At 44.9% G+C, this 22,038-nt stretch overlaps 2 protein-coding genes across 3 annotated transcripts in view; one reads left to right on the top strand and one right to left on the bottom strand.

The window, feature by feature from the left end:
• The window catches only part of AFF4 (AF4/FMR2 family member 4), a 44,421-nt gene extending 28,032 nt beyond the window's left edge, over positions 1-16,389 (top strand). Inside the window, exons 10-23 of one of the 2 annotated variants that reach the window (XM_030459334.1) lie at positions 96-133; positions 451-613; positions 1,118-2,035; positions 3,683-3,771; positions 5,363-5,600; positions 7,021-7,118; positions 7,736-7,799; positions 7,951-8,087; positions 8,501-8,572; positions 8,903-8,996; positions 9,584-9,627; positions 10,092-10,312; positions 10,880-10,994; positions 16,362-16,389. In XM_030459334.1, coding sequence (XP_030315194.1) covers positions 96-133; positions 451-613; positions 1,118-2,035; positions 3,683-3,771; positions 5,363-5,600; positions 7,021-7,118; positions 7,736-7,799; positions 7,951-8,087; positions 8,501-8,572; positions 8,903-8,996; positions 9,584-9,627; positions 10,092-10,312; positions 10,880-10,994; positions 16,362-16,374 — 2,304 coding nt within the window. In that variant the 3' untranslated portion in view covers positions 16,375-16,389. Of the gene's footprint in view, positions 1-95; positions 134-450; positions 614-1,117; positions 2,036-3,682; positions 3,772-5,362; positions 5,601-7,020; positions 7,119-7,735; positions 7,800-7,950; positions 8,088-8,500; positions 8,573-8,902; positions 8,997-9,583; positions 9,628-10,091; positions 10,313-10,879; positions 15,768-16,361 lie in introns of those variants that run through there. The other variant, XM_030459335.1, reaches the window with a different exon arrangement.
• A 456-nt stretch (positions 16,390-16,845) lies between these two features.
• On the bottom strand, positions 16,846-18,594 carry LEAP2 (liver enriched antimicrobial peptide 2). Its single transcript, XM_008495505.2, has 3 exons — positions 18,449-18,594; positions 17,877-18,016; positions 16,846-17,131 (listed from the first exon to the last, which is right to left on the bottom strand). Exons 1-3 carry the CDS (start codon positions 18,503-18,505, stop codon positions 17,095-17,097), a joined length of 234 nt encoding a protein of 77 aa, XP_008493727.1. The 5' UTR covers positions 18,506-18,594; the 3' UTR covers positions 16,846-17,094.
• Between the last annotated feature and the right edge of the window lie 3,444 nt (positions 18,595-22,038).

Genomic DNA, 22,038 nt, shown 5'->3' with positions numbered 1-22,038 from the left:
AGTGAAGGGCTTGGAATTGATGCTTTGCAGTTTAATTGTGTAGACAATCCTGAAGTAACTTCCAGAAGCTTCATGTTCTTTTTCTTTAATTGCAGGACTGTGATAAGACGGTGCCAAGGAGCACACCTGGCAGGTAGGCATTCCTGGGAGCTGGCAGCACGGGAGTGGGGATGATCACTCCAGTCAGCACTCCTGATTTGATCTCATTTCTAAAATTCACATTTGTCTTTTGTCTGATTGTAAAGGAAAGAGGCAATTAGAGCTGAATCCATCATTAACTAGCATCTATCTTGCAAATTGTTGTAACCACCTGGGGAAGGGGGAAAGGCGACGGCTGTTTCCAGGGTGAACCAAGTGTTGAATTTTTACCTGATTGAAAGACTGATTTTATACTCTCTATTTGTGCCTTGAGTAGTGATTGTTTATTTATCTTTTTTTTTTTCTTTTCAGTAATTCTGAACCTTCCCAGCATAACAGTGAAGGGGCAGATAACTCGAGGGATGACTCGAGCAGCCACAGTGGGTCCGAGAGCAGCTCGGGATCTGACTCTGAAAGTGAAAGCAGTTCCAGTGACAGTGAAGCCAATGAACCATCCCAGAGTGCATCCCCTGAGGTGGGTCTGGACACAGAGCTGAGCTGCCTTCCTTAGCTTGGCATTAATCCTCAGTTTTAAAACCAGGACAAATAAAATAATAAAAGTTAAAACTGTTCGGAAAAAAACCCCGACAAACATGGGATCACTTCCCAGATGGAATATTCTTCTGCTGAAGCACCTGTGACTGGATGTGGTAGCCATCCTTCACATAAGCACACATTTGATGTTGTTTGAGGTGATTTTCACCACCAATTACTTACTGGAGTGCAGAAATTAGATATAATGGCTTAAAAACCTTTTAGTCAGGAGAGCTGTGGCAGGCATGCTTTCCTGTGGAGAGCAGCTGCTCCAAGTGAAGGGAAAATGGTGCTTGGACCTCTATTCATCTACCTGCATTTAATTATTTACCCCTTTTCTGTGTGTGTGTGTGTGTACCTCTTGCTTTGGCCTGTAGCATAGTTCAGCTGTCCTGTGGGGGGAAAAAAATTTATCTAAAGTGTTTTCATTTTAATTTGTTTTTAGCCAGAGCCACCACCAACAAACAAGTGGCAACTGGACAACTGGTTGAACAAAGTGAATTCCCACAAAGTCTCACCAGCTTCTTCCGTGGACAGCAATATCCCATCTTCCCAAGGCTACAAAAAAGAGGGACGGGATCAGGGGGCAGGGGGTGGGTACACAGATCAGGGTGGATCCAAGGATTCCATTTCTTCCACTCCGGGACGAGATTCCAAACCCACCCAGAAGGGCTCAGAAAGCAGTCGGGGCAGGCAGAAATCCCCTGCCCAGAGTGACAGCTCAACCCAGAGGAGGACTGTAGGTAAAAAGCAGCCCAAGAAAGCAGAGAAAACATCTATTGAGGAGCCCAGAGGGGGCCTGAAAATCGAGAGTGAAACCCCAGTGGATATGGCCACAAGCATTCCTTCCAACAGGCACAAGGCAGCCACAAAAGGCTCCAGAAAACCCAACATAAAGAAAGAGCCCAAATCTTCCCCTCGGCCGACGACGGAGAAAAAGAAATACAAAGCTTCCAGCAAATCTGCCCAGAAATCCAGGGAATTCATAGAAACAGATACCTCATCCTCTGATTCCGATGAAAACGAGAGCCTGCCTCCCTCATCACAAACACCCAAATACTCTGAGAGCAATAGGACTCCTGTGAAATCTTTCATGGAGGAGGATGAAAGCTTTTTTCGGCAAAGAATGTTCTCTCCTATGGAAGAGAAAGAGCTTCTTTCCCCACTCAGTGATCCTGATGAAAGGTACCCACTTATTGTGAAGATTGACCTGAGCCTCTTATCAAGAATACCAGGGAAGCCTTACAAGGATGCTGATGCACCCAAAGTGGACAAGAAAAACGTGCCAGAGAAGCACATGAGAGACTCCCAGAAGCAGCCATCTGACAAAAGCTCTACGAAGGGCAAAAGGAAACACAAGCAGGTGATGATTTTAAAGAGTCTGAGCCTCTTATCTCAGCCCCTGCTGGTGGCCCAGCAACCCAAATCACACCTCGGGGTGTGGATGAGGAGGGGGTTTGGGCTGGCATTTTGTGCAGGGTGCACTGATCAACCCTGAGACTGTGGGGATGTTATTTTGGAGTGAAGAGGGGAAGGGACACAGCTGCATCTGGAGGAGCTCAGGATATTTAAGCCTTTCCAAAAAAAACCACAAAACACCCCAAAACATTTCATCTTTTCAGCTTTAAATACAAAGTGGGAATGGGCAGGAGTCAGGGGGGGAGCTGAATAGAAGTGCAGTAGTCTTGAATGGGGGAAGAATAGGAAGAAGGAGTTGGGGGCATAGTTTTAAACTGCTTTGAGAAGCCTCCAAACATGTGTGACAAGGAAACTTGTGCCTTAAGGATGGACTAAGGGAGCAAAGAGGTTTTTAGAAGTTTTTTGTTTCCCTGAAGTGAGAACTGTGAAGCTCTGGTTCAGAAATGGCTCTGGATTTTGTTCTGAAAATGCCATTTTGACAGGGGTTTGGCAGTGGTTGTAAGACTTTGCTGACATGTGGAATGAAAGGGTTATAGGATATCATCCAGAGGGGCATTTGTCTCTCCAGATGAGAGAGAGAATTCCAGTTAAAACAGTTTTCCTCCTGAGCAACCAAAGCAAACTTGGTCCTTTACTGAAACCAGTGCTGCCTGGGAGACCTGATGTGTAACTGCACACACAGGTTTCTCCTGCACTGTTTGCAGGATCCTCTGGAGAAGGAAAAGAAGTGAGAAAGTGTGAGGTTTGATGTAAAATTGGAACAACTTTGACCAGAACTGCCACAGATTATTTTTTGCAAGTGTTGCTGTTGATGGGAGAGCACTGAGATTCCAGTGGCTCCTGTGTCTCTTGTGCCTCGCAGTCCCCACTGGAGTCACAGCATTAAAGAGCTGTGCTTTTATATCTAAACCCCACCCTTTTCCCCCAGTTTTTGGCTTTGTGAGTGCTCTGTCCCCAGCTTTCACTGCTTGCTTTCCACACTTTATGTGCTCCTGTATTTCCTTGATCACAAGGCTCAGGGCTGCAGCAGCAGCAGCCTAACAGAAATGAAACTTTTTTGGGTTTGAATCTGGGTTATGTCACCAGATGACTTATTCTGTGAGGCCCTGGTTCCCATTTTATTCACTGTCTTGATACTTCCAGTATGAAGGCAGCTTAGAAATTCACCTTCAGGACCCTTTGACTTGGGGGATCCAACTTATATCAGAATTTCTGAGCTTACTGTGATAGACTGCAGGACTTGTACCCTTCTCTGGCATTCATAAGACACAAAATCTGTCCCTTGTTCTGTCAGGAAAGCCTCTGGCAGATTTTCCTGGTATTTCATGGTGATAATGAACAGCTTAGCTGTGTGCAGGTTGGTCATTTAGAACCCAGGTTTTGTTTTTCATGATGTTCCAGTGCCAGGGTCTGCTGATATCTCCAGCTCAGATGCTGGAGGGCACAATAATTTTGTGCCCTGTAGGTTTCTGATGCTGTGCACTGCAAAACATCAGCTGAATTAAGTGTCTTCATGTGAAACTTTGCCACCCTCCATGAAGCCATAAAGGTGGACGTTTGCCTGGATGTGTTTCTTGTTTGCTTTATTCAGAATGAGGATGAAAGCAGAGCCAGTGAAAGCAAGAAAACCAAACTGGAAGAAAAAACTCCATCAGGACACAAGACTTCCAGCAGCAGGGAGTGAGTATCTTGGGGTGCTGGCAGCACTGAAGGCTCAGGGTGATCAGGGAGAAGATGGATGCCTGTCTTCCTCCCTCATCTCCCCAGCAAAGTGTTTCCTATTATTCATCAGTGGGTAAAATGTCATGGTTTCTTACCCTTCAGATGGATTTGCTTAAGAATTTCTGCTAGTAGCTGGTGGAAATTAATTTCCAAAAGCACTGGCCAGGGGCAGTTGTGTGATTTGACAGAAGGAAGGGGTGTGAAGGGTTGGGTGTGTTAAGGAATGGATCCTTCCCATTTTTGCCTCTGGTTTGGGTTTAGAAATCAGCTGTGCATCTGGGGTTTTGATCTTGCAAAATCTGTGTTGTTTGTTTGTTTGTTTTTTAATGAACCCACTCTGGTAATTGTGCAGTTAGCAAGCTTGTAAATTGTGAATAAATCACTTAACTGGCACTGCCTGGGAAGCTGAGGGCAGTGAGATTTGCATCCAGGGATTTAGGATCACATTTGCTTGGTGGGGTTGGGGGGGATCTCAAGGATCATCTGGGTAGCTAGGGAAACTGGGAGTGACACAAAAGTAATACAGAATTAGGAAACAGATGATCTTTTTTTATAGGAAGGATCTTTTTTAATATTCTTTTGCTTGTTTTTTCTATGATTTTCCATTCTTGCAATAACTGTTGTGCTTTTCTTTGATTTATTCCTTGATCAGTATTAATCCAGAGGGAAAAAGTAAAGCTTTTTCCACTGCCTTTTCAAACTCAGCTATTTCAGTTCAAGCAACTGAGAACTGGTGTAAACTGTGTCATGGAAAATGTTTCTGTGTAGTGAGTAATTGCCAAATTACAAATCTGTGAGAAGCTGCAGCATATCAGCTGCTAGAAATCTTGTTTGCCCAGGCTGAACTGAGCAGTGTCTTGGTAGGAAACAGCTGTAGAATGAGTGGGTGCATTTCCAGCTTGGTTTTGCTTTTTTGAACCTCTTATTTCTGATTCTTGTTTGATTGCCAGCGTGGATACCTGAAGGCTGTTTAATTAAATGAAATCAGGTGACTACATAAAAAATAATCTATAGAATTTATTATTAGGGGAAGGCAGGAATAGCCAGCAGCAGCCAAGGTGTTCAGGAAGATCAGGTGAAAAAGTTTTCCAGTATCATGAACCTCAGAGACCATTTATCTGGACCATCTTTTTTCTGACTGTGAGGCTGGCTGGTGCAGTTTCTTACATTCTCAGTATTTAGGGTGGTTTGTTGGGTTGCTGGGGGTTTTTCTTGGGTTTTTTTTTTTGTTTGTTTTAAGAAGTGTTGTAGGGATGTGGTTTTATGGTTGGAACTTGTCTGCTGGGTTTTCAGGTCAGAACAAAGCAAATGGTGAGAACGAGTTCAGTCTGGCTTCACAGGAACCTCGTTGCTCCCTTTCTTTTCCTCCATATCTGCTTTGCTGGGTCTAACAACAAAAATCTTGTTTGGTTTTAAAAAAAAAAAATTGAAGATTTCACAAAATTTAAAATGAAAAATTGTGTGGTGTTGGGTTTCTGGTTTTTTACTTCATTTGTGTTGGGTTTTTAAGGAAAAAGAACCCAAACCTGAATGTGTTCATTTTGTCCAGGTCTTCAAAGCCAAGTGCTGTTAAAGAGAAGGATTTACTGCCCTCTCCTGCTGCCCCAGTCCTGCAGAAAGATTCCAAGCAAGAACATGGATCCAGGAAGAGGACAGTCAGTCAGTCATCATCCTTAAAGTCCAGCAGCAACCTCAGCAAGGAGAGCAGTGGTGGCAGTAAGAGCAGCTCCTCCTCAAAGCAGAAGAAGACAGAGGGGAAGGGTTCAGGCAGTGCTAAAGAAGCCAAGGTAAAGGGCTTACTCTAAATGCTCTCAGCCTGTTTGGTTGCTTTGCAGCTGGGTGTGATTTTTAACAATAATTTGTTAAAATAGAATTAGTTTTAGATAAGCATTGTTTCATGTCCTGGTGTGGAAATACCTTGGGAGGCTGTAAATTAGAAAAGAACTTGGGAGTGATCATGGAATGCTTACTCCTACCAAGTTCTTCTGTTAATGAGGGAAATATGTTTGGTCACCTGGTTACTGTTGCTGATTATTTATTGTTTGTTAATAAATACCTCTGGAAAGCTCTCTACACAACAGTAAATGGGACAGTGACTTCACTCAAGATCTTGTCTGGGTTTTTAAGGAGAGCAGGAGCTGGGTCCACACCCTGGGCTAAGATGCAGAGTAGGAGCTCTCATTTTATGACATTGTGGAACCCCAGAAAGATTTATTTGAACTTCAACTCAGGAATGTACAGAATTCCCCATGGCTGGAGTAGAGAAAATATGGTTGTAAAGGTGGTGCAGAAAATGTTTTTAAGAGTTTGAGTTGAGGAAAGTTTATAGAGGGTGGAATTAAAAAAAAACCTGAGGTCACTACATCTTAATGTGCTTTTTCACTTTTAGTTTAAGCAACTGCTAAACCTCAGTAGTTGAATTTTCAGCCTGTGAGAGGCTTAGAAGCAAGGTCTAAAAATGTCCAGGAGGGATAATTGATGGGAGGAGGAGGGGAGCAGCAGTGGCAGGGAGGTAACACGTGGCTCTGCACATCCAGGTGCAACTCCTCGGTCCCTCTGAGGAGCAGGAACCTGATAAATGCAGGTTATGAGTTAGGGCTGCAGAATTGGCCTTTGGGCATGAGAAGTGCAAATCATGTCTGAGGCTGGGGAGCTGATCCCTGCTGGGTGTGCTGGTGACTCACAGGATGTTTCCAGTGTCCCTGGAGTCTCCTGCTGAGCCACGTGTAGGTTAGGAGAGCAAGGAGGGTGTGTTGTGGAGACACCAAACTGTTCTCCCTGGGCACAATGCTTGTCCATCCACAATACAGATTTCTTCTCCCCAAGGCAAATAAATCCAGCAGACTGCATTGATGAAAGAAATGAAACCTCACAAAGATACAATCACCTCTTTGTTAGGGTGGGAAAACAGGACTCAAAAACAGTGACAGGAGAGATGGAGGGAGGGATTTAGTGGGCACAGGTGTGTCTGGAAAGCCTTGGCTGCTTTCCTTCCTCTGATGGAGAGGGATCTGGTGGCTCAGAGTGAGGAGGTTGATGCCAGCCTGTGCCAGCATGAGCTGAAAGCCTGATGGAAGCTGGGCTGCTGGAACAGCCACAGGCACTGCACGTGGAGTCAGGGGAGAAATTTATACACCAGTGATTATCTTGAAGGCAAAGTTAACAGTTCTTAGTAAATGCATCATTTTGCATCCATTTCCCTTTCAGGAAAAGATTCTGAACAATTCCTCAAGCTGCCCTCCTGCCTCTGCTCCCTCTGCAGAAGGTTCAAAGTCAAGGAGAGCAAAACTTGTTTTTGATGATAGGTAAGAAAAAAAGCAAAAAGTGCCTTTCCCTTTGTGGGGCTGGGAATCTTGAAGCAGTAGCCAGCTCCCCGTGGAGGAGAGTTATCCTTTTGCTTCACAAAAGTTGTTTTAAGTTCAAGCTCTGGAGAGCTGTGTGTGTTGTTCCTGTGCTTGGCAGAGAGCTCAGTCCTTCAGGAGGAACTGTAGCCTGCCCTCTGCATTCCTGCCCAGCATAAAAGGACCAGCAGGAGACTTAAATAGCTCAGGGCTGTTCTGTTTTTAAATGCTGACAGGTCCTTTCCACCTGCTGCTACCTCTCTGCCTGCCCCCTGCTCAGCAGAGCTCTGGGCCCCCAGAGTCAGGAGCTGAGGGCATTGACAGCTTAGAGGAGCCTTGGTTTGGGAAATCCCAGATCCCTGAGAGCAGAAACAATCTTGTGGGATAATAGAAAGTATCTTGAAAATAGAGCAGGTATTTTACAGTCCTGTGCAGACCTTAGGTGTCCCAGTCTCAGCATTTCTTGCAGCATGTCTGGTTTTCTTTTCACTCACTCCAGAAGTTTTAAGACACCTCAGTTGTAAAAAGGAAATGCAACGTGGGTGGGGGCCAAGTCCCTAAATTTCTGTCCTCTGTTGCAGGACTTACTCAGCTGATCATTATTTGCAAGAAGCAAAGAAGTTAAAACACAATGCAGATGCATTGGTAAGTCAGTGCCCAGTACTTACCTGGTGTGTGCACATTGTACTGGGGTGTGTTTCCTGCTTTTGCCATTTTGCTGCCCTGCTGCTTTGGAACTTTCTTGTATCCTCTCTTGTTTTGTCCTGAAAAGTTTTTTTTCTCCCCCTCTCCTCAGTCTGACAGGTTTGAGAAGGCTGTGTACTACCTGGATGCTGTGGTGTCCTTCATTGAGTGTGGGAATGCATTGGAGAAAAATGCTCAGGAATCCAAGTCCCCGTTCCCTATGTATTCAGAAACTGTGGAATTAATCAAGTAAGCACTGCAGAGCAGCTCCAGGGGTCAAGTGGGTGGGGAAGAGGCCTTGGGGAGCAGAGCTTGGGGAGCAGAGCTTCTAGATTTACTCAAGTATTGCCACCAACTTTTGAGATCTCTTCTCATACCCCATTAAAAGTGGATCACTTACCAGTTTGTGCCAGTTCCTGAGCCTTCAAGTGTTCCCACGAGGCTTGAGGTGCTTTCTGCCAAGGCTCTTGAGATCTCTCCACAATACATAAAGCATGAGAAGCAAAATTATTCCAATTACTCCCTGGCCAGCAGTTAGTTAAGGTGTGAGAGAGGCTCCTCAGCTGGTTGAGACTGGAAAATCATAAGAACATCAGAGTTTAGTGATCGATAAAGGACACCATTAACCTGTATTTTGCGTTTTTTACTTGATGTCTTTGTAGATACACTATGAAACTGAAGAATTACTTGGCACCAGATGCTACAGCTGCAGATAAAAGGCTGGCAGTGCTTTGGTATGTGTATTCCCAACTTCACACAGTGCACTTACTGATTTCCAGTGTTTTATGCTGCATTAACCTGAGTTCTGAGGGATTTCTGATCCAAATATATGAGTTTTCCACTTGGCTGTACATAAAGATTAATGGTGATTCCTGCACGGGCTGTTTCCTCCAGCTCTTAAAGGTGGTTATGGATTTTTTTTTTTTTTTTGGTTGAGTTACAACTTGAGGGCTGGCTTTTGCTGGGAGAACTTACAAATCCAGTAGCTGTGTTTTTAGAAGTTGTCTGAGTTGTGGTGAACTGGCCATGAAGTGTAACTGTGGTGTTGTTGTGTCTTTGGGCAGTCTTCGGTGTCAATCTCTGCTCTACCTAAGGCTTTTCAAGCTGAAGAAGGAAAGTGCATTGAAATACTCTAAAACTCTGACTGAACATCTGAAGGTAACTGCATCTGTTGTTTTGCTTAGAATATTTAAACCTAATCAAACTAAAGCTCTGAAATTAAAGCTCCTGAACCCGATATTCAGCCTGCTGTAGGTGAACTTGGAATAGACCCTGGTTAAATCTGGACCTTGGAAGCTTAAGGGAGCTCAGGGTTTGTTTGAAGCCAAATGTTGCAGGTGGGAGAAGCAGTTCCAGTGCTTCTGTTGTGTCACTCAGTCCTTCATCTAGACTGAGATTTTCTAAGGCTCACTTGGGGATGTGTAGCTGATGTCACTGGGTTCCTCTGAAACTTCCAGCTCTCAGTACTGAAAGGGATCAGGCTTGTCACTTGTGAGACTTTTCACAATTTTGGGACATCTTTAGTTGTTCAGTGCCAGTAATAACAGATCTCTTTCTGTTAATGGGCTGAAAACCCCAAAATGCAGTGGAATCTGATCCAGAAAGTTTTCTCAGATTTGAATTTACTGTCATATCATTTAGAATTTGGGTTATTAAAAGAAAAATGATAAAAATTAATTATTTGAGACAACCAATTAAATAACCAGGAAAAAAATCAGGTCACAAATGTCCTTTTTCCCCAACAGAATTCCTATAATAATTCTCAAGCACCGTCACCTGGTATGGGAAGGTAAGTAGTAAAAGCTGTTACCTGTACATCTTTTAGCTAGTTTTCTACCCAAACCCTGTGCCTGAGGTGCTTCTCACTCCTTCAGGTGTTGTGGGGATGGTTCTAAGGGTGTAGGTTTCCCAGGAGGGCATTTCAGATTTGCACCCTGCTACCTGCAGGTGCAGGACTGTGGCAGTGTAGTTGAGCTGAAAAGCTTGTTGTGACTCTTAAAGTTCTGATTCTTTAGACAATGATTGTGTTGAATTAAGAGATGAGGAGCTTTGGAGGTGAGGTTTTGGCTGTGAAGCTAAAACATTGGAGGATCCTTCAGAGTTGTTACCAGCAGGTTGTTGTAGGGTGTGTAAAAAGGGGATGTTCTGAGCATCCTGTAGGACGAGGGCTCTTAGAGGGCAGTGTGAGCTGCCTGAAGTTATTTGCTTATTTTTATGGATTTTACAATGTAATCTTTTTCTCTGACTAAGCAGCAAGCCTGTGGGTATGCCCTCTCCAGTCTCTCCAAAGCTGTCTCCAGGGAATTCAGGAAATTACTCTTCTGGGGCAGCCAACCCTTCAGGGAGTGGGTCTTCGGTGACGATCCCCCAGAGGATCCATCAGATGGCAGCCAGCTACGTCCAGGTTACATCCAACTTCCTCTATGCCACTGAAATTTGGGACCAAGCTGAACAGCTGTCTAAAGAACAGAAAGGTGAGTGGTGGCACGGGTGGATTATGCCCTGGGATGTGCCAGAGTGTGCTGAAACACTCGTGGGCTTTAGGTTTTGGCGTGGCCATTGCTGGTGCGCAGGATGCTTAGCCAGATCCTCTGCAAAATAAGGTGGAGTTGCAGTCATCCCCTGGGCTGGTGGTCTTGGTTGCCAAGTTAGTGTTGGAGGTGTTTCCTAGTAGCTTAGTGTTTAAAAAAAAAAAATATCTGTTGTATTTCCTATAAAATGTGATGTATAGGCAGAGGAATTTGGGGGGGTTCCATCAGTGAAAGTCTTATGCGAAATGCACGCTTGAAGGGGAAGGAATTTAGAGCAGAGTTTAACCATATCCTGCTGATTCTTAGCAACCAGTCCTGCAAAAGAGTAACAGAGCTGGTTAGAGGGGACCTTCTCCCTTTATTTCCCCTCCTCCCATCATCCACTCATCTTTCTTTTCCGACTGCAGAAAAGCCGCGCGCTGAGAAGCCGGGGTGGGGGGAGGTCGCCGGGTGTACCGATTCCCGTGGGGAAGCATCCCCCTGGTTTAACTCGTGTTTCTGTTCCTTCAGAGTTCTTTGCTGAACTGGATAAAGTGATGGGCCCTCTGATTTTTAACTCGAGCATCATGGCAGACCTCGTGCGTTACACCCGCCAGGGACTGCATTGGTTGCGCCTGGACGCCAAGTGAGCTCGGGAGCGGCAGGCGGGGGGCGTTTGTCTGGCTGCCCCTTGAGCTCTCTCCACAACACTGTGTCATGTCAATAAGGAAGACTGCCATAACACATTGCTTAGTTGACACTAAGAGCAAGGAATGCTTTCACACCTCTCCCATCCTCGTTTGTGGTGGTTTTATTTTTGTCTTTTAACCCTCCCCCCCCCCTCCTCTCCCCGTCATCTGGTTTAAAAGGACTTCGCTTCAGTATTCCCGTTTTAAGTTATTTAAATATTTTAAAATTTGCTACATAGAAATATGTAGTTTTTGCTGATCTGTCCTGGATAGATCATTGGAATTCCAGTCATAATGCATAGTCAGTTTTAAATCCTATTTATTTTAATTTTTTTTTTTTTTTTAATTTTAATTCTGAAAAGCCCGGTTTGGGGCAGTTTTTAGCTATTTCTTCCCAAAATTTACCCTTTCGAGTACTTAGAAAAAAAAATTAAACATAGACACTTTATTTAAATACTTTGTGAGCTTTGTTACTCTGTAATGTCTTGTGGTGGTAGAGCCTGTGAAAGGAAACTAGGGTTGATAGGTTCTAACGTGTAGGGACACCATGCTTTTCATGCCTAATGAGTCGACTAATAATAAATGACAACTACAGATTTATTATTGCAGAATTTGTACTAAATAGAAAAAGTTCCAGATATTCTTCTACTTATTAAGATGCTTCATTTAAATGAATTATAAAGAAATTTATATGGAAAAGTATTTAGCTGGATCTGGCTTGGATTGTCCTCCAAGGCAGCCTCCAACCATGGAATTAACACTATAACGATCACAAAACATTACAGTGATTGCATTTAACCTGAGAGCGAAGTAACGGTGTAGGAATGAACTTCAGTCTGATGGCTGTGATGCATACAGGAAAAGTTTCTGAAATGGACAATCTTTTTTTTTTTTTAATGTATCTTCATTGAAAATCATGTTTTGGTTCCTTGCTTGTCATTTTTTTTTTCTTTTTTCTGACACTTGGGAAAACCCGGTGAGCGTTGCGGTTCAGAACCAACCCAACGAGAGTTTTAAGTTCCTGCCTACCAGAACTGTCATTTGCATCTCTTTCCATCGACTGAAACCCCAGGAATCTTTAGTAGAAACGGAGATCCATGTTTTGTTTTCCTTTTAGGGTCTGATAGGTGACGGACACTACAGGATGACAGTGCACCAGCCACCGTGGGGCGGGAGCACGCCCGCGAGTACAGGGAAATCGCCCGTTTTGATGCAGAATGGAGTTAAAACTCGTGTATTTACCCCGTGTTAATGAAGGTCCCGTTAACATTTGATGGAGCATAATACTCACTTGCAAAGGGAGCAGCTTGCTGCAACAGGGATGGTTTATGGAGTTGCAGCTGAGCGCTCTCAACCAGAGCAAACCAAAGTACCTTTCCCCAGAAGGTGCTTGTCCGAGTCGAGGTTTCAACCGCTACTGCTTTCAGTATTGCTTAGTGCCCCTACCATGTCTGGTGTGCCTTATGCCTTACTTTTAGATGAAGATTTTATGAACTGTTTACAAGATGTTTTACAGCAAGGACCAGGGATACTGTATGCAGTGGTCTTCTGCAGTACTTGGGTAAAATTCCATTTCCTTTTTGCAAAGTCGTAGTGTCTGTCCCGCGGCCTGACTTCTCCTTGCGGTGGTCTCCTTCTGAAGAGTCAAACTCTGAATCCTTTGGAGTGAGATGGTGGAATGCTGCTTTGTTTTTTTTTTTCTCTCTCCCGTTCTGACCCTTGATTCTGTACCAGATACGAACGTGCATGTTCAGGAAAATGATTGCACTAAATTTTTTTGTGTGTGTGTAGTTGTAGTTAAGTGCCAAAATCACGGCAACCTCGAGAGAAGGAATCGAATTCTACGCTACTTAGTACTGCAGTATGTCCTATGGGCTTTAAGAGTTTAGAAGTTTTGCAGAATTAGTAACCTACTAAAAGGTAGCTGCATATTCGTAGAGCTTCCTTTGCGTCCCAGCCTCTTTTTGTACTTCCAGAAAAGCTTTGCTACGTACGAGTTGATCATGGGTAACAGACCTGGGGCTTTGTTTGCCACGGCAGCCGAGTTCTCGGGTCTGTTGGAGCATCCTTTTTATTGAATCACTGTGCAAGGTCACCTTTCTCTTCCTGTTTGCTGTTGGAGACAGAACTCTGTACCCTCCCACTCCACATCTTGGTTCATGGGACACTGTCAACTCTTTTTCCTTTAATACTCTAAAGTGCCTAGCACACTCGTGACGCTATATAAACAACAAGACCTTTGTAGACGTTGCATTCACAGTTGATTTGTTGTGTAGCCCTGCACTAGCCAGCATGGCTGTTTTTTGGCTTGCTCCTCTGTGCACAGTTGCCATTACTCTTAGCAGGAATGGTCTCATCTCTGGGAATTGCTTTTTTTTTTTCTTTTTTCCTCTCCTTAACTAGAGTCCCACAAATACCTTTCGGTGTCGCGCTGAATTGGTCTCTTAAAAAAAAAAATAATAAAATAAATGTATCGCCGTCCCTAGATCTTAAAACCACTGGCTTTGAATGGCTAGAGGACTTTTTTTTTTTTGCATTGTGTCAAAATGTGGACCTGAACTGGTTGGAAGTGTCCCACCTTCAACAGTGTACTTACTTGTAGTCAGATTTCTTCCAGAGTGCTGTCCCAGGTCTTCTGTCCGTACGGGAGATGTGCAGTGGTCTTGTTCATGGAACTGAGAAATGCCTTATGCATCTGTGGCTGTGTCAGACAGGGAACTCCCAGATTTCCCAAGTCCAGAAGCATATCTTCAGTTGGGATTTACCATTGCTTCCAAGAGAAAACCTACCTATTCTGTCAGTTTTCGTAGCTGAAGAAAAATGCAATGATGTTAAGAGGCTTCCAGCCCTCCCCCAGAGCGTGGGGCACGGCCCCAACCCATCCCTGGCATTCCCTAGGAGGGAATCCCCAGCTCCTGCCTCCCTAAAAGGTTCTCTAGAGGATTGCATATTAAATACATATCAATGCCCTCGTTTTAATTCCCTCACTGAACACGGTCCCAGTTGGTAAACCTTTAAAAATGGCTTAATCAGACTAGGCTTGCTCAGCTTATCAGCACCATTTGAATTGGCTGTCAGACTTGCAGGTTCCTCGGTGATAAGGTGCAACCCTTTTCTAGAATTCTGAACAAAATCTTCAGGACACCAGAGTAAAAACAGCCTGAGAGTTTTTTTTGTTTTGATTTGAAACTATTAGCCATAAAGCAGAGCATCTGGGTGGCTCTTCTTGGCTTTCGATGGCAGTATGCAATTTGTATTGTATGTGTCTTTTAATATATATGTATATATATATATGAACTCAGTCTGTCCAAAGTATATGTTATACTTGTTTTTAGATTATGGTGCAACTGACTATATTGATATATTATTTATTGAGTGCTGAATCACCATCTTAGTGGTGAGAAATCTTGCATATTATACAGGAGTGCAATGTATATTCCTTTAGATTGCTGAGGCTTGATTGCTGTGATGACAAAAAAGAGGAAAAAAAATAAAAATAATGCCCTGAAATGTATTTATGAATGGCCCCAACATCCAGAGAGTCAGAACTTTATGGAACTAATGTAGCACTTGCCTGGGGCAAGTAAAATAAAGCTGTAGGCAGATAATGATGTAGTTTGTGGCAAAGAGCTGGAAAGGAGAGAGAGAGAGAGATAGAGGCTACCTTTGCTGTTTTGAGGATTTCATTGACCTAACAGATTTTTGCTGTCACTGCAGAGTTTCTACTGAGGCAGAGACAAAAAGGGCCTGAGCAAGTCCAGTTTGAATTACCCACTGGGGAGCAAACAGCTTCCACATTCCCAGGTTTCTGACAAGGGTTTTTTTGATCAGGGTTTAAACGACTCCGGTTGGTGAATCAGTGTTAGGGCAAACCCCACGTTCCCAAACCAGAGTTCTGGACCCGTTCTCCTGGAAAGGGAATCCAGAGCCTTTGCTGGCCAACTCGGACAAATCCAGACCTAGTCCAGGAGACAGATTTCCCAAGCAGGAAAATTACCTACACTCAATCAGGGAATGCTGAGCTGGGTCCAGCTCCAGGGTTCTGGAGCCACCTCCTCCACCTGCCCGTGTCCAGCTGGCACAGCACAGGGTCACTGGGGTTGGTTTTGCCTGAAATGCTTCCCCCCTTTCTTAATTCCCTCTGGCAACAGAGTGGGAGCATCTCCATCCTTGTTTTTTCTCTGCAGCCCTGCTGGTTGGTGGGGTGGTTGGGTGCCACAGGATTCCTGCAGCAGTTCTTTGGGGACATTACACCTCTTGGAAACTCAACTCTAAAGGACCAGGTGTGATTTTTTTGCAAGCACAGTTCCTGAGATTTGTATCTGGTCCCTTCCCACCCCCCCCTACCAACCCCCTTTTAAATTGTTTTAAGAAATTTTGTATATGGAGGATAAAGTGCTTATATATTTATTAAAAAAAAAAAAAAGTAAAACAAAAAAAAAGAAATAATAATCCTTTATCTTATTTGAAATGATTATTTGGTGAAGAAGGGTTTTTTTTTCTTTTGGGGGAGGGCTGGTGGGTGGGGGAAGGTAACTTTAAACCTGTCACTTATAAACGAAGCCCTTATTAATCCTACAGAAAGGTACTGTTAGTAACTGATGGGATGTCTCTGTTTTATGCTTTGTACACGACAAGTCCATGTGTTACATTTTGTTTCTATCAGAAATATTTAGGCATCTGTCTTCAACCAAAACCTAAAGAAAAAAAATAAGAAAGAAACAAACAAAGGAAACACACAAACTGTGATTTTATTTGTTGCAATACATTTGAAATTTCAAAGGGTACTTTGGGGCTCGAAATTAGGATTTCTAAGTCAGTATGTGCATTTCATGTAATAAAGCTGTTAATGGTGAGCAAAGTATTATATACTAACTAGATTTTTTTCCACATCTGTATAGTATATTCTATGTATTTTGTGGTATTGAGATTATAGGAAGTTTAGTGTCTGAAACATGCGTTTAATGTGTATTTTTAAACAAATTTATGGCAATTAAAATATTTGGAGAAAAGGGTATCACATTTCAATTTGTAAAGATCTTTTTAACTACTGTGTCATTAAAATGCTTTGTACAATGCAAAACTGTAACTGGAGAAACTAAGTTTAATAAATATCAAATAGATTTTCTGTATTAAACTTCAAGCCACTGTGCTTGGATCTGTTGCTGTGGGCTTTCTTCTCCCTGCTGCTGCAATTTTAAGCAGAATTTTCATTTTTGATTCTATACCAAAGGCAGTGTTGGTCTAGGACGAAGGCAAATGGCATTTATTTTGATCCTGAACCTGTTGATAATAATTGTCTAATCAAAAGTGCTTTCTTGCAGCCCTCCAGGCTGACATGCAGCCTCTCCAGTTGGATTTTGATGGATTAATTTTAAAACAGGAGATGCTTCAGTGGCAAAGGTCAGTCCAGGACATTTATTTAAGTCAGTTTGATGAGAAATAATTAAAAGTAAATACTTTTACCTCCAGTTATCACTGGATATATTTGGGATATGGAAAATGCTGTCAGTGTTATCAGTCTGTTTGCTCCCTCTTTGGGTGCTGATAATCTGAGCTGTGGAGGCTGGCAGGGGATGGAGGCATCAGGTACTCTGTGCACTTGGCCAGGCTGAAGGAGAAATGTCCAAAGTCCAGTGGGAAATAATGGGAAATCAGCACTCCCCCTCCTGGGATCACCCCCTGCCCCCACACTGCTCACAGGACACAAGGAAAACCAAGGTGCTTTGCCCAGTATAAAATTTAATTCACACCTTAAAAAATAACTGTTACAAAACAAACAAAAATAACCCCAAAGTGAGCAGGAGCTGCAGGGTCCTTTTATTGAGGTTGGCCAGAGAGTTCCTGAAGGGTTGAGCTGCAGAGGTACAGCCTGGGCTGGGAAACGGCTCTCGAGCTCCTTGGTGTCCTTTTTGTCACCCAGAAATGTCACCCAGTGTGACAGAAATGTTAAGTACACTTCTGGCTCGGGTCACTGCCCTACCTGTGGAGCAGTCAATAAATATTTCACAAGTAGAGCAGGGTCAGCTGTGACAAGGGGGTCTCCAGCAGGATGGGTCACTCGGAGGCTGTCCTGAGGAAGCAGCGGTTCTTCCTGGGGAAAAAAAAACCAAACTCAGCATTGCCTCGGGTCCCTCCTTGCAGTGTCCAAGCTTTCTGGGTTAAAAAAGGGTTAAAATGAGGTGGCCCAGCAGCCTGCCAAGCTGAGCCTTAACACTGTGCCCCGGTCCCACTTAACAGTTGTAGGGGAATCAAGCCCTTCCCTCTGTGTTCTACCCTGTCCCTGCTTTCTGGTGTCTGTGCTGTGTGTGCCACCCAAAATCAGCTTTTGGTCACTAAGTAGTAAATTTAACTAATTTAACTATATTTAGTTGGACAGTTAGCTCTTGTCTGGTGCTCATGAGAACCAAGTGGCTGTTGATATTTTAGTTGTCTTTTAAACTATGAGTTTAAGTCATCACCTGAAGCTGATTTAGAGTAAGATTCTGCTTTTAATTGCTATATCCTTGAACAGCACTGGCTGCAAGAATGATCGATTTGAAGTGGTTACATAAAAGCTGCCTAGAATCCTGTGTTCTTTTTTGAGAAGACAGGTTATTTGTGGTTGCAGTGAAAGGGCTCAGGCTTGTCACCAAGGACACCTGGACTCTGCTCTGTTTGCACTGCTTACCACAGAGCTTCTCAAATCTATTGCCCCATCCTCGTGCCTTTTTTTGGTTGGGTTTTTTTTTTTTAATGCACAGAAATAACTCCACGTCTCATTTGGATGAGAATAAGTGGAAACTTCCTCTCCTTAATACAACCTGAAGGAACCTCCTGACCCAGGAGGCTGAGTTTACCTGCAGAGCATTGTGATGCACTCAGTGTTATCCCTGCAGGAGGCTCCGATGGGTCGCAGGGAGACCCCTCTCCAGAAGGGGGTCATCCTCCTCTGTCTCATTTGCTGGGCTTGCTGGTGGTGCAAGGAAGCAGAGTGTGTCTGGAACAGAGGTGGGAGTGTGAGGGTCACAACGTGCAGGAGCTGTAAGCAGCTGGTCAGTCTGATGCTGGGGTCTCCAGTCTTAATTTAAACTGGAGAACTCGAAGTCTTTCTCCTTTTCAGATGATGTTCTGTGCAAGGATCATTGCTTGCATGCCAGCCCCAAAGAGTTAAGAAGCATGAAAAATTCACTTTTTATTCAAATTCAAGTTTTTTTTAACCTTCTCTCTCAGGAGAGAAGGCAGAATGACTTCCTAAGCTGCATCTCAGAGTAACCCTGTAGTCACTTACTCATTTTTTATGCTGTTGAATCCTCTCAAAGAGCTCTACTGTTCACCTCTCACTCCTGCCAGTTACTCATGCAAATCACAACAGGTTTGATTAACTACCTGACCATTTGAAGGACCACTTTAAATCATTGTCTCTCTTTACCTGGCTGAGCAGCAGTGAGCAGAGCAAAAAGATTGTCAGCATTCTCCACCAGTGCATCTTCCCAGGGTCAGCCGTCAGCGGGGCCGCAGGACCAGCCTTGTGTGCAGGAGGAGGAGGAGGAGGAAGAGCCCCAAATAGAACTTCCCAGGCTTCAGCCAGATTTTTATAGACTTCATTCTCTTATCATTACATCAGCTGTCAGTCATTACAGGAACAAAGTTCATTTTGGAGCAAGAGGGAATTACTAAGCGTCTGCTGAAGCGATCTGGTTCAAGGCCTGTCTGCCTGGCTAATGATTGACTCTCCTTCCACTTGTACTTTGTCTGCTCAGCTTCCCACCTCTGCCAACTCTTCCTTTTTTAAAACCTACCCAACGTGTTACCAGCACCCCGGGGTGTATTTGCAAGCACACGGGTGCCTGGGCCAAAGCATTATGGTAAAGATCAAAAGGCATAACCTTATTTAACTCCTGTGGTGTTCACTCTGTGCCCAGCTCTGGGGTTGTCAGCAGGGGGGAGGTATTGGCTTGTGGAGCAGAAAAAACACACTTGGGATTCTGCTCCTCATCCGTGGCACAAAAAAGCATCAGGAGGAAGTTACTGCACTTAAAAAAAGCAGATGTGGGGCTTTTCAGGTGGCTCTTGGCACCTCAGTAGTATGTCATGCACGAGGAGTAAGAGGCCTCTTCTGTCAAGGATCCTCACGTGGCACTAAGGATGATGTTCCCTGGACAGTGAATCCCAGAGCCTGCTCCAGCTCTGAGGCTTTCCTGGAGCCCAGTTGCTCCTTGGGCCAAGCCTGGGGGTTCTGCAGCTGAGCTGTTTGCTGCCCTTTGCCTTCCTCACTCCCCACCAGCCTGGTAAAAGGTGCCAATGGTTCCCACTGGTGTGGTGGGTGATTTCTACTGAAGAGGAACCTTAATTTTTCCACTTTGAAATGAGATTGCAACAGCAAGGAGGGAAAAAATGTTTAAGAAGAGCTCTCTCAGCTTCTCTGTAATCCTCCCAAGGGCTTCCAAACCACTGGGACAAGTGGGAGAAGCATCTCTCCCCAGTCTGGATGGGACCTTGCTGGTACTCCTTGTACTCCCTCCTCCTCTGTGAGCTCTGGGGCATCCTGGAAAAGGAGTTTTGAGGTTGCAGAGTACCAGATGTGGAACAGCAGCTGCCTGGGGCCCAGGCTGTAGGGTTTAGGTTACTTCCAGGAGGATGGTACCAGATGAAACACCAAGCTGTGTTTTAGCTGGATTATAAACCCCCATCTGGATGTCCCAGGCTGCCATTTTTGGGGATTGCTTAATGTGGAGACATAAGTGCCAGCGTGGAAGGGCAGTTATTTAGATTCAGATAATGCCCTGGTCAGGTTTCCTGGCTACAGGTGATCAGCCTTAGCCCAAACTTCCCCAGGGTGAAATACAAACCCTTCCCTGCACATTGTCCCCAACCACTTCTGGGTACTGTGTTCCTGTCCTAAGATTCCTCTTACACCCCTCTCTCTGCCCTCTTTTCCTGGGAGGAGGGAGCCAAACCCTTTGTTATTTCACCTTCCTGGGTCTTAGGGAGGAAGGCAACAGGACAGTAAATCATGGCACGTGGAGTTGCTGATCTGAGCAGTTTCTTTTACTGTGAATTTCTCCATCGTTTTTCCCATTAAGCCCTTTCTTTATGTGCCTCTGAAGTATAATTTCTGCTGTTTCCACCATAGAGCAGAGGAAGGAAAACAAGAGGCAGCAGTAGTAGTCTTGCACAGGCTCTGCAATGAGTCAGACAGCACTGCCCTCTGCTAATTGTCCTTTCTCAGCTGCTTTTTGGCTAGGTGAGAGGATGCATCAAAACTGCTCTGTGCTCTTACCACTTCCAGGCAGGAACCTGTGCAGGAAAACGTGGAAAAGAAGAAGAAGAAAACCTGAAACAGTTGCTTTCCACATAGGCACTTCCAGCACACCAGTAAAACACCTCAGCAAAGATGCAGGTTATAAAAACACCAAAAAAAAAAAAAAAAAAAAAAAAAAGCCACAGAGCATTGCTCTATTTCTTTACCAAAAGGAGAAAAGAATGAGGAATTTTCCAACACTTTGCTCAGATGCTGACAGCCAGGGAGCCATTGCTGGTGGTAAGGGGCTGGGTGGGGACAGATGGCAAGAGGGTGGTGGTGGAGCAGAGGGTGACATTGCTGAGCTGGTGGTGGGTGTGGGTCAGGGGCTGGGGCTGGGGTGAAGGTGTTGTTGACAGAGTTCTGGTTCAGACGGGTCAGCTGTCTGCAAACAGAGACCTGGGGAGACAGCCCCAGGGGAACTGCTCCCCCCCGGCAGGCACTGGGGTTAAATGCAGCAGAAAAAGGAGCATTTCCTGAAGCCACCACCCTAAAAGCTCACAAGGTGCTGTGGTTCAGGCTGCACCAGCAAAACCACAGTGAAGTTTGGGGTGAAGGCTGCCCCTGGATGTCTTTGCCAGCACCCAGAGTCGCAGCAGTTGGGTGCTCCTTGCTTGCTGGAGTTGCCTAGAAAATACCAGAGAGCTGAGGTGCAGAGTTAAATTTAACCACAGGTTATTTTCAGCACGACTTCCAGCAGGAGGAACTTGTGTTCCTCCTCTTCATCCCAACCTTGGAGCTGCAGGAACAGCCCCTGAACCCCAGGGGAACGAAGTGTTTGGCTCTGAAAACTTGGGAGGTGAGAGCTGCAGCAGCTGTGTCCTGCCACAGCCCTGAGCAGCCAGAGGAATCATAGAATTGGCTGGGTTGGAAGGGACCTCAGAGATCATCGAGTCCAACCCTTGAACCACCATTGCGGTTGCTAGACCATGGCACTGAGTGCCACATCCAGTCTCTTTTTAAATATCTCCAGACACAGAGGATCCACTACTTCCCTGGGCAGCCCATTCCAATGCCTGATCACCCTCTCCAGAAAGAAATTTGTTCCAATTTCCAACCTAAACCTCCCCTTGAGACCCTGCCCTCTTGTCTTGCTGAGAGTTGCCTGGGAAAAGAGCCCAACCCCCCCTGGCTCCAACCTCCTTTCAGGGAGTTGCAGAGAGTGATGAGGTCTCCCCTGAGCCTCCTCTTCTCCAGCCTCAACACCCCCAACTCCCTCGGCCTCTCCTCATAGGACTTGTGCTGGATCCCTTCACCAGCCTGGTTGCCTCCTTTGGACCTGCTCCAGCACCTGGATATCCTTCCTAAACTGAGGATATTCAGAAAATCAGGGGGAATTGTCCCTCCTGTCCTCCCGAGCAGGGAAAGTCCCCGTGCCAGCTGCAGGAACAGCATGTCAGGGACAGACACGTGCTGCTTCACCCAGGCCGTGACCTTCAGACGGTCAGCTGGAGACTAAAAGGGGAAATCAAGGCTAGAGGAGCCAGCCAGATGTCCCGGGCTGGGAACAGCAAAGCTGCTGTCGACACTCGGAGCCGCAGGGTGGGTTTCCTTGTCACAGCCAGAAGGAACTTTACTGATAGTGTTCAGTTTTACATCATCTTCAGGCGTTAGAAGATCTCCTTCCCTCAAACCCACCCATTAACACTACTCAGAATTGCAGTTAAGCACCTGAGTAACATGAATAAGTCTCGTTAGAGTAACATCAATAAGTATCA

This window comes from Calypte anna, chromosome 13, assembly GCF_003957555.1.
Source record: "Calypte anna isolate BGI_N300 chromosome 13, bCalAnn1_v1.p, whole genome shotgun sequence".
Taxonomy (NCBI): domain Eukaryota; kingdom Metazoa; phylum Chordata; class Aves; order Apodiformes; family Trochilidae; genus Calypte; species Calypte anna.
Note: the sequence above shows the minus strand (reverse complement) of the source record. Positions and strands in the feature narration are given on the sequence as shown.

Excerpts from the sequence above, each read along its gene's own strand:
- LEAP2 (XM_008495505.2), bottom strand. The coding sequence starts at position 18,505 with ATGCACTGGTGGAGAATGCTGACAATCTTTTTGCTCTGCTCACTGCTG. Across the intron at positions 18,017-18,448 it reads GCTCACTGCTGCTCAGCCAG|ACACACTCTGCTTCCTTGCA; the intron begins GTAAAGAGAGAC and ends CCTCTGTTCCAG. Across the intron at positions 17,132-17,876 it reads TGCATCACAATGCTCTGCAG|GAAGAACCGCTGCTTCCTCA; the intron begins GTAAACTCAGCC and ends TTTTTTCCCCAG.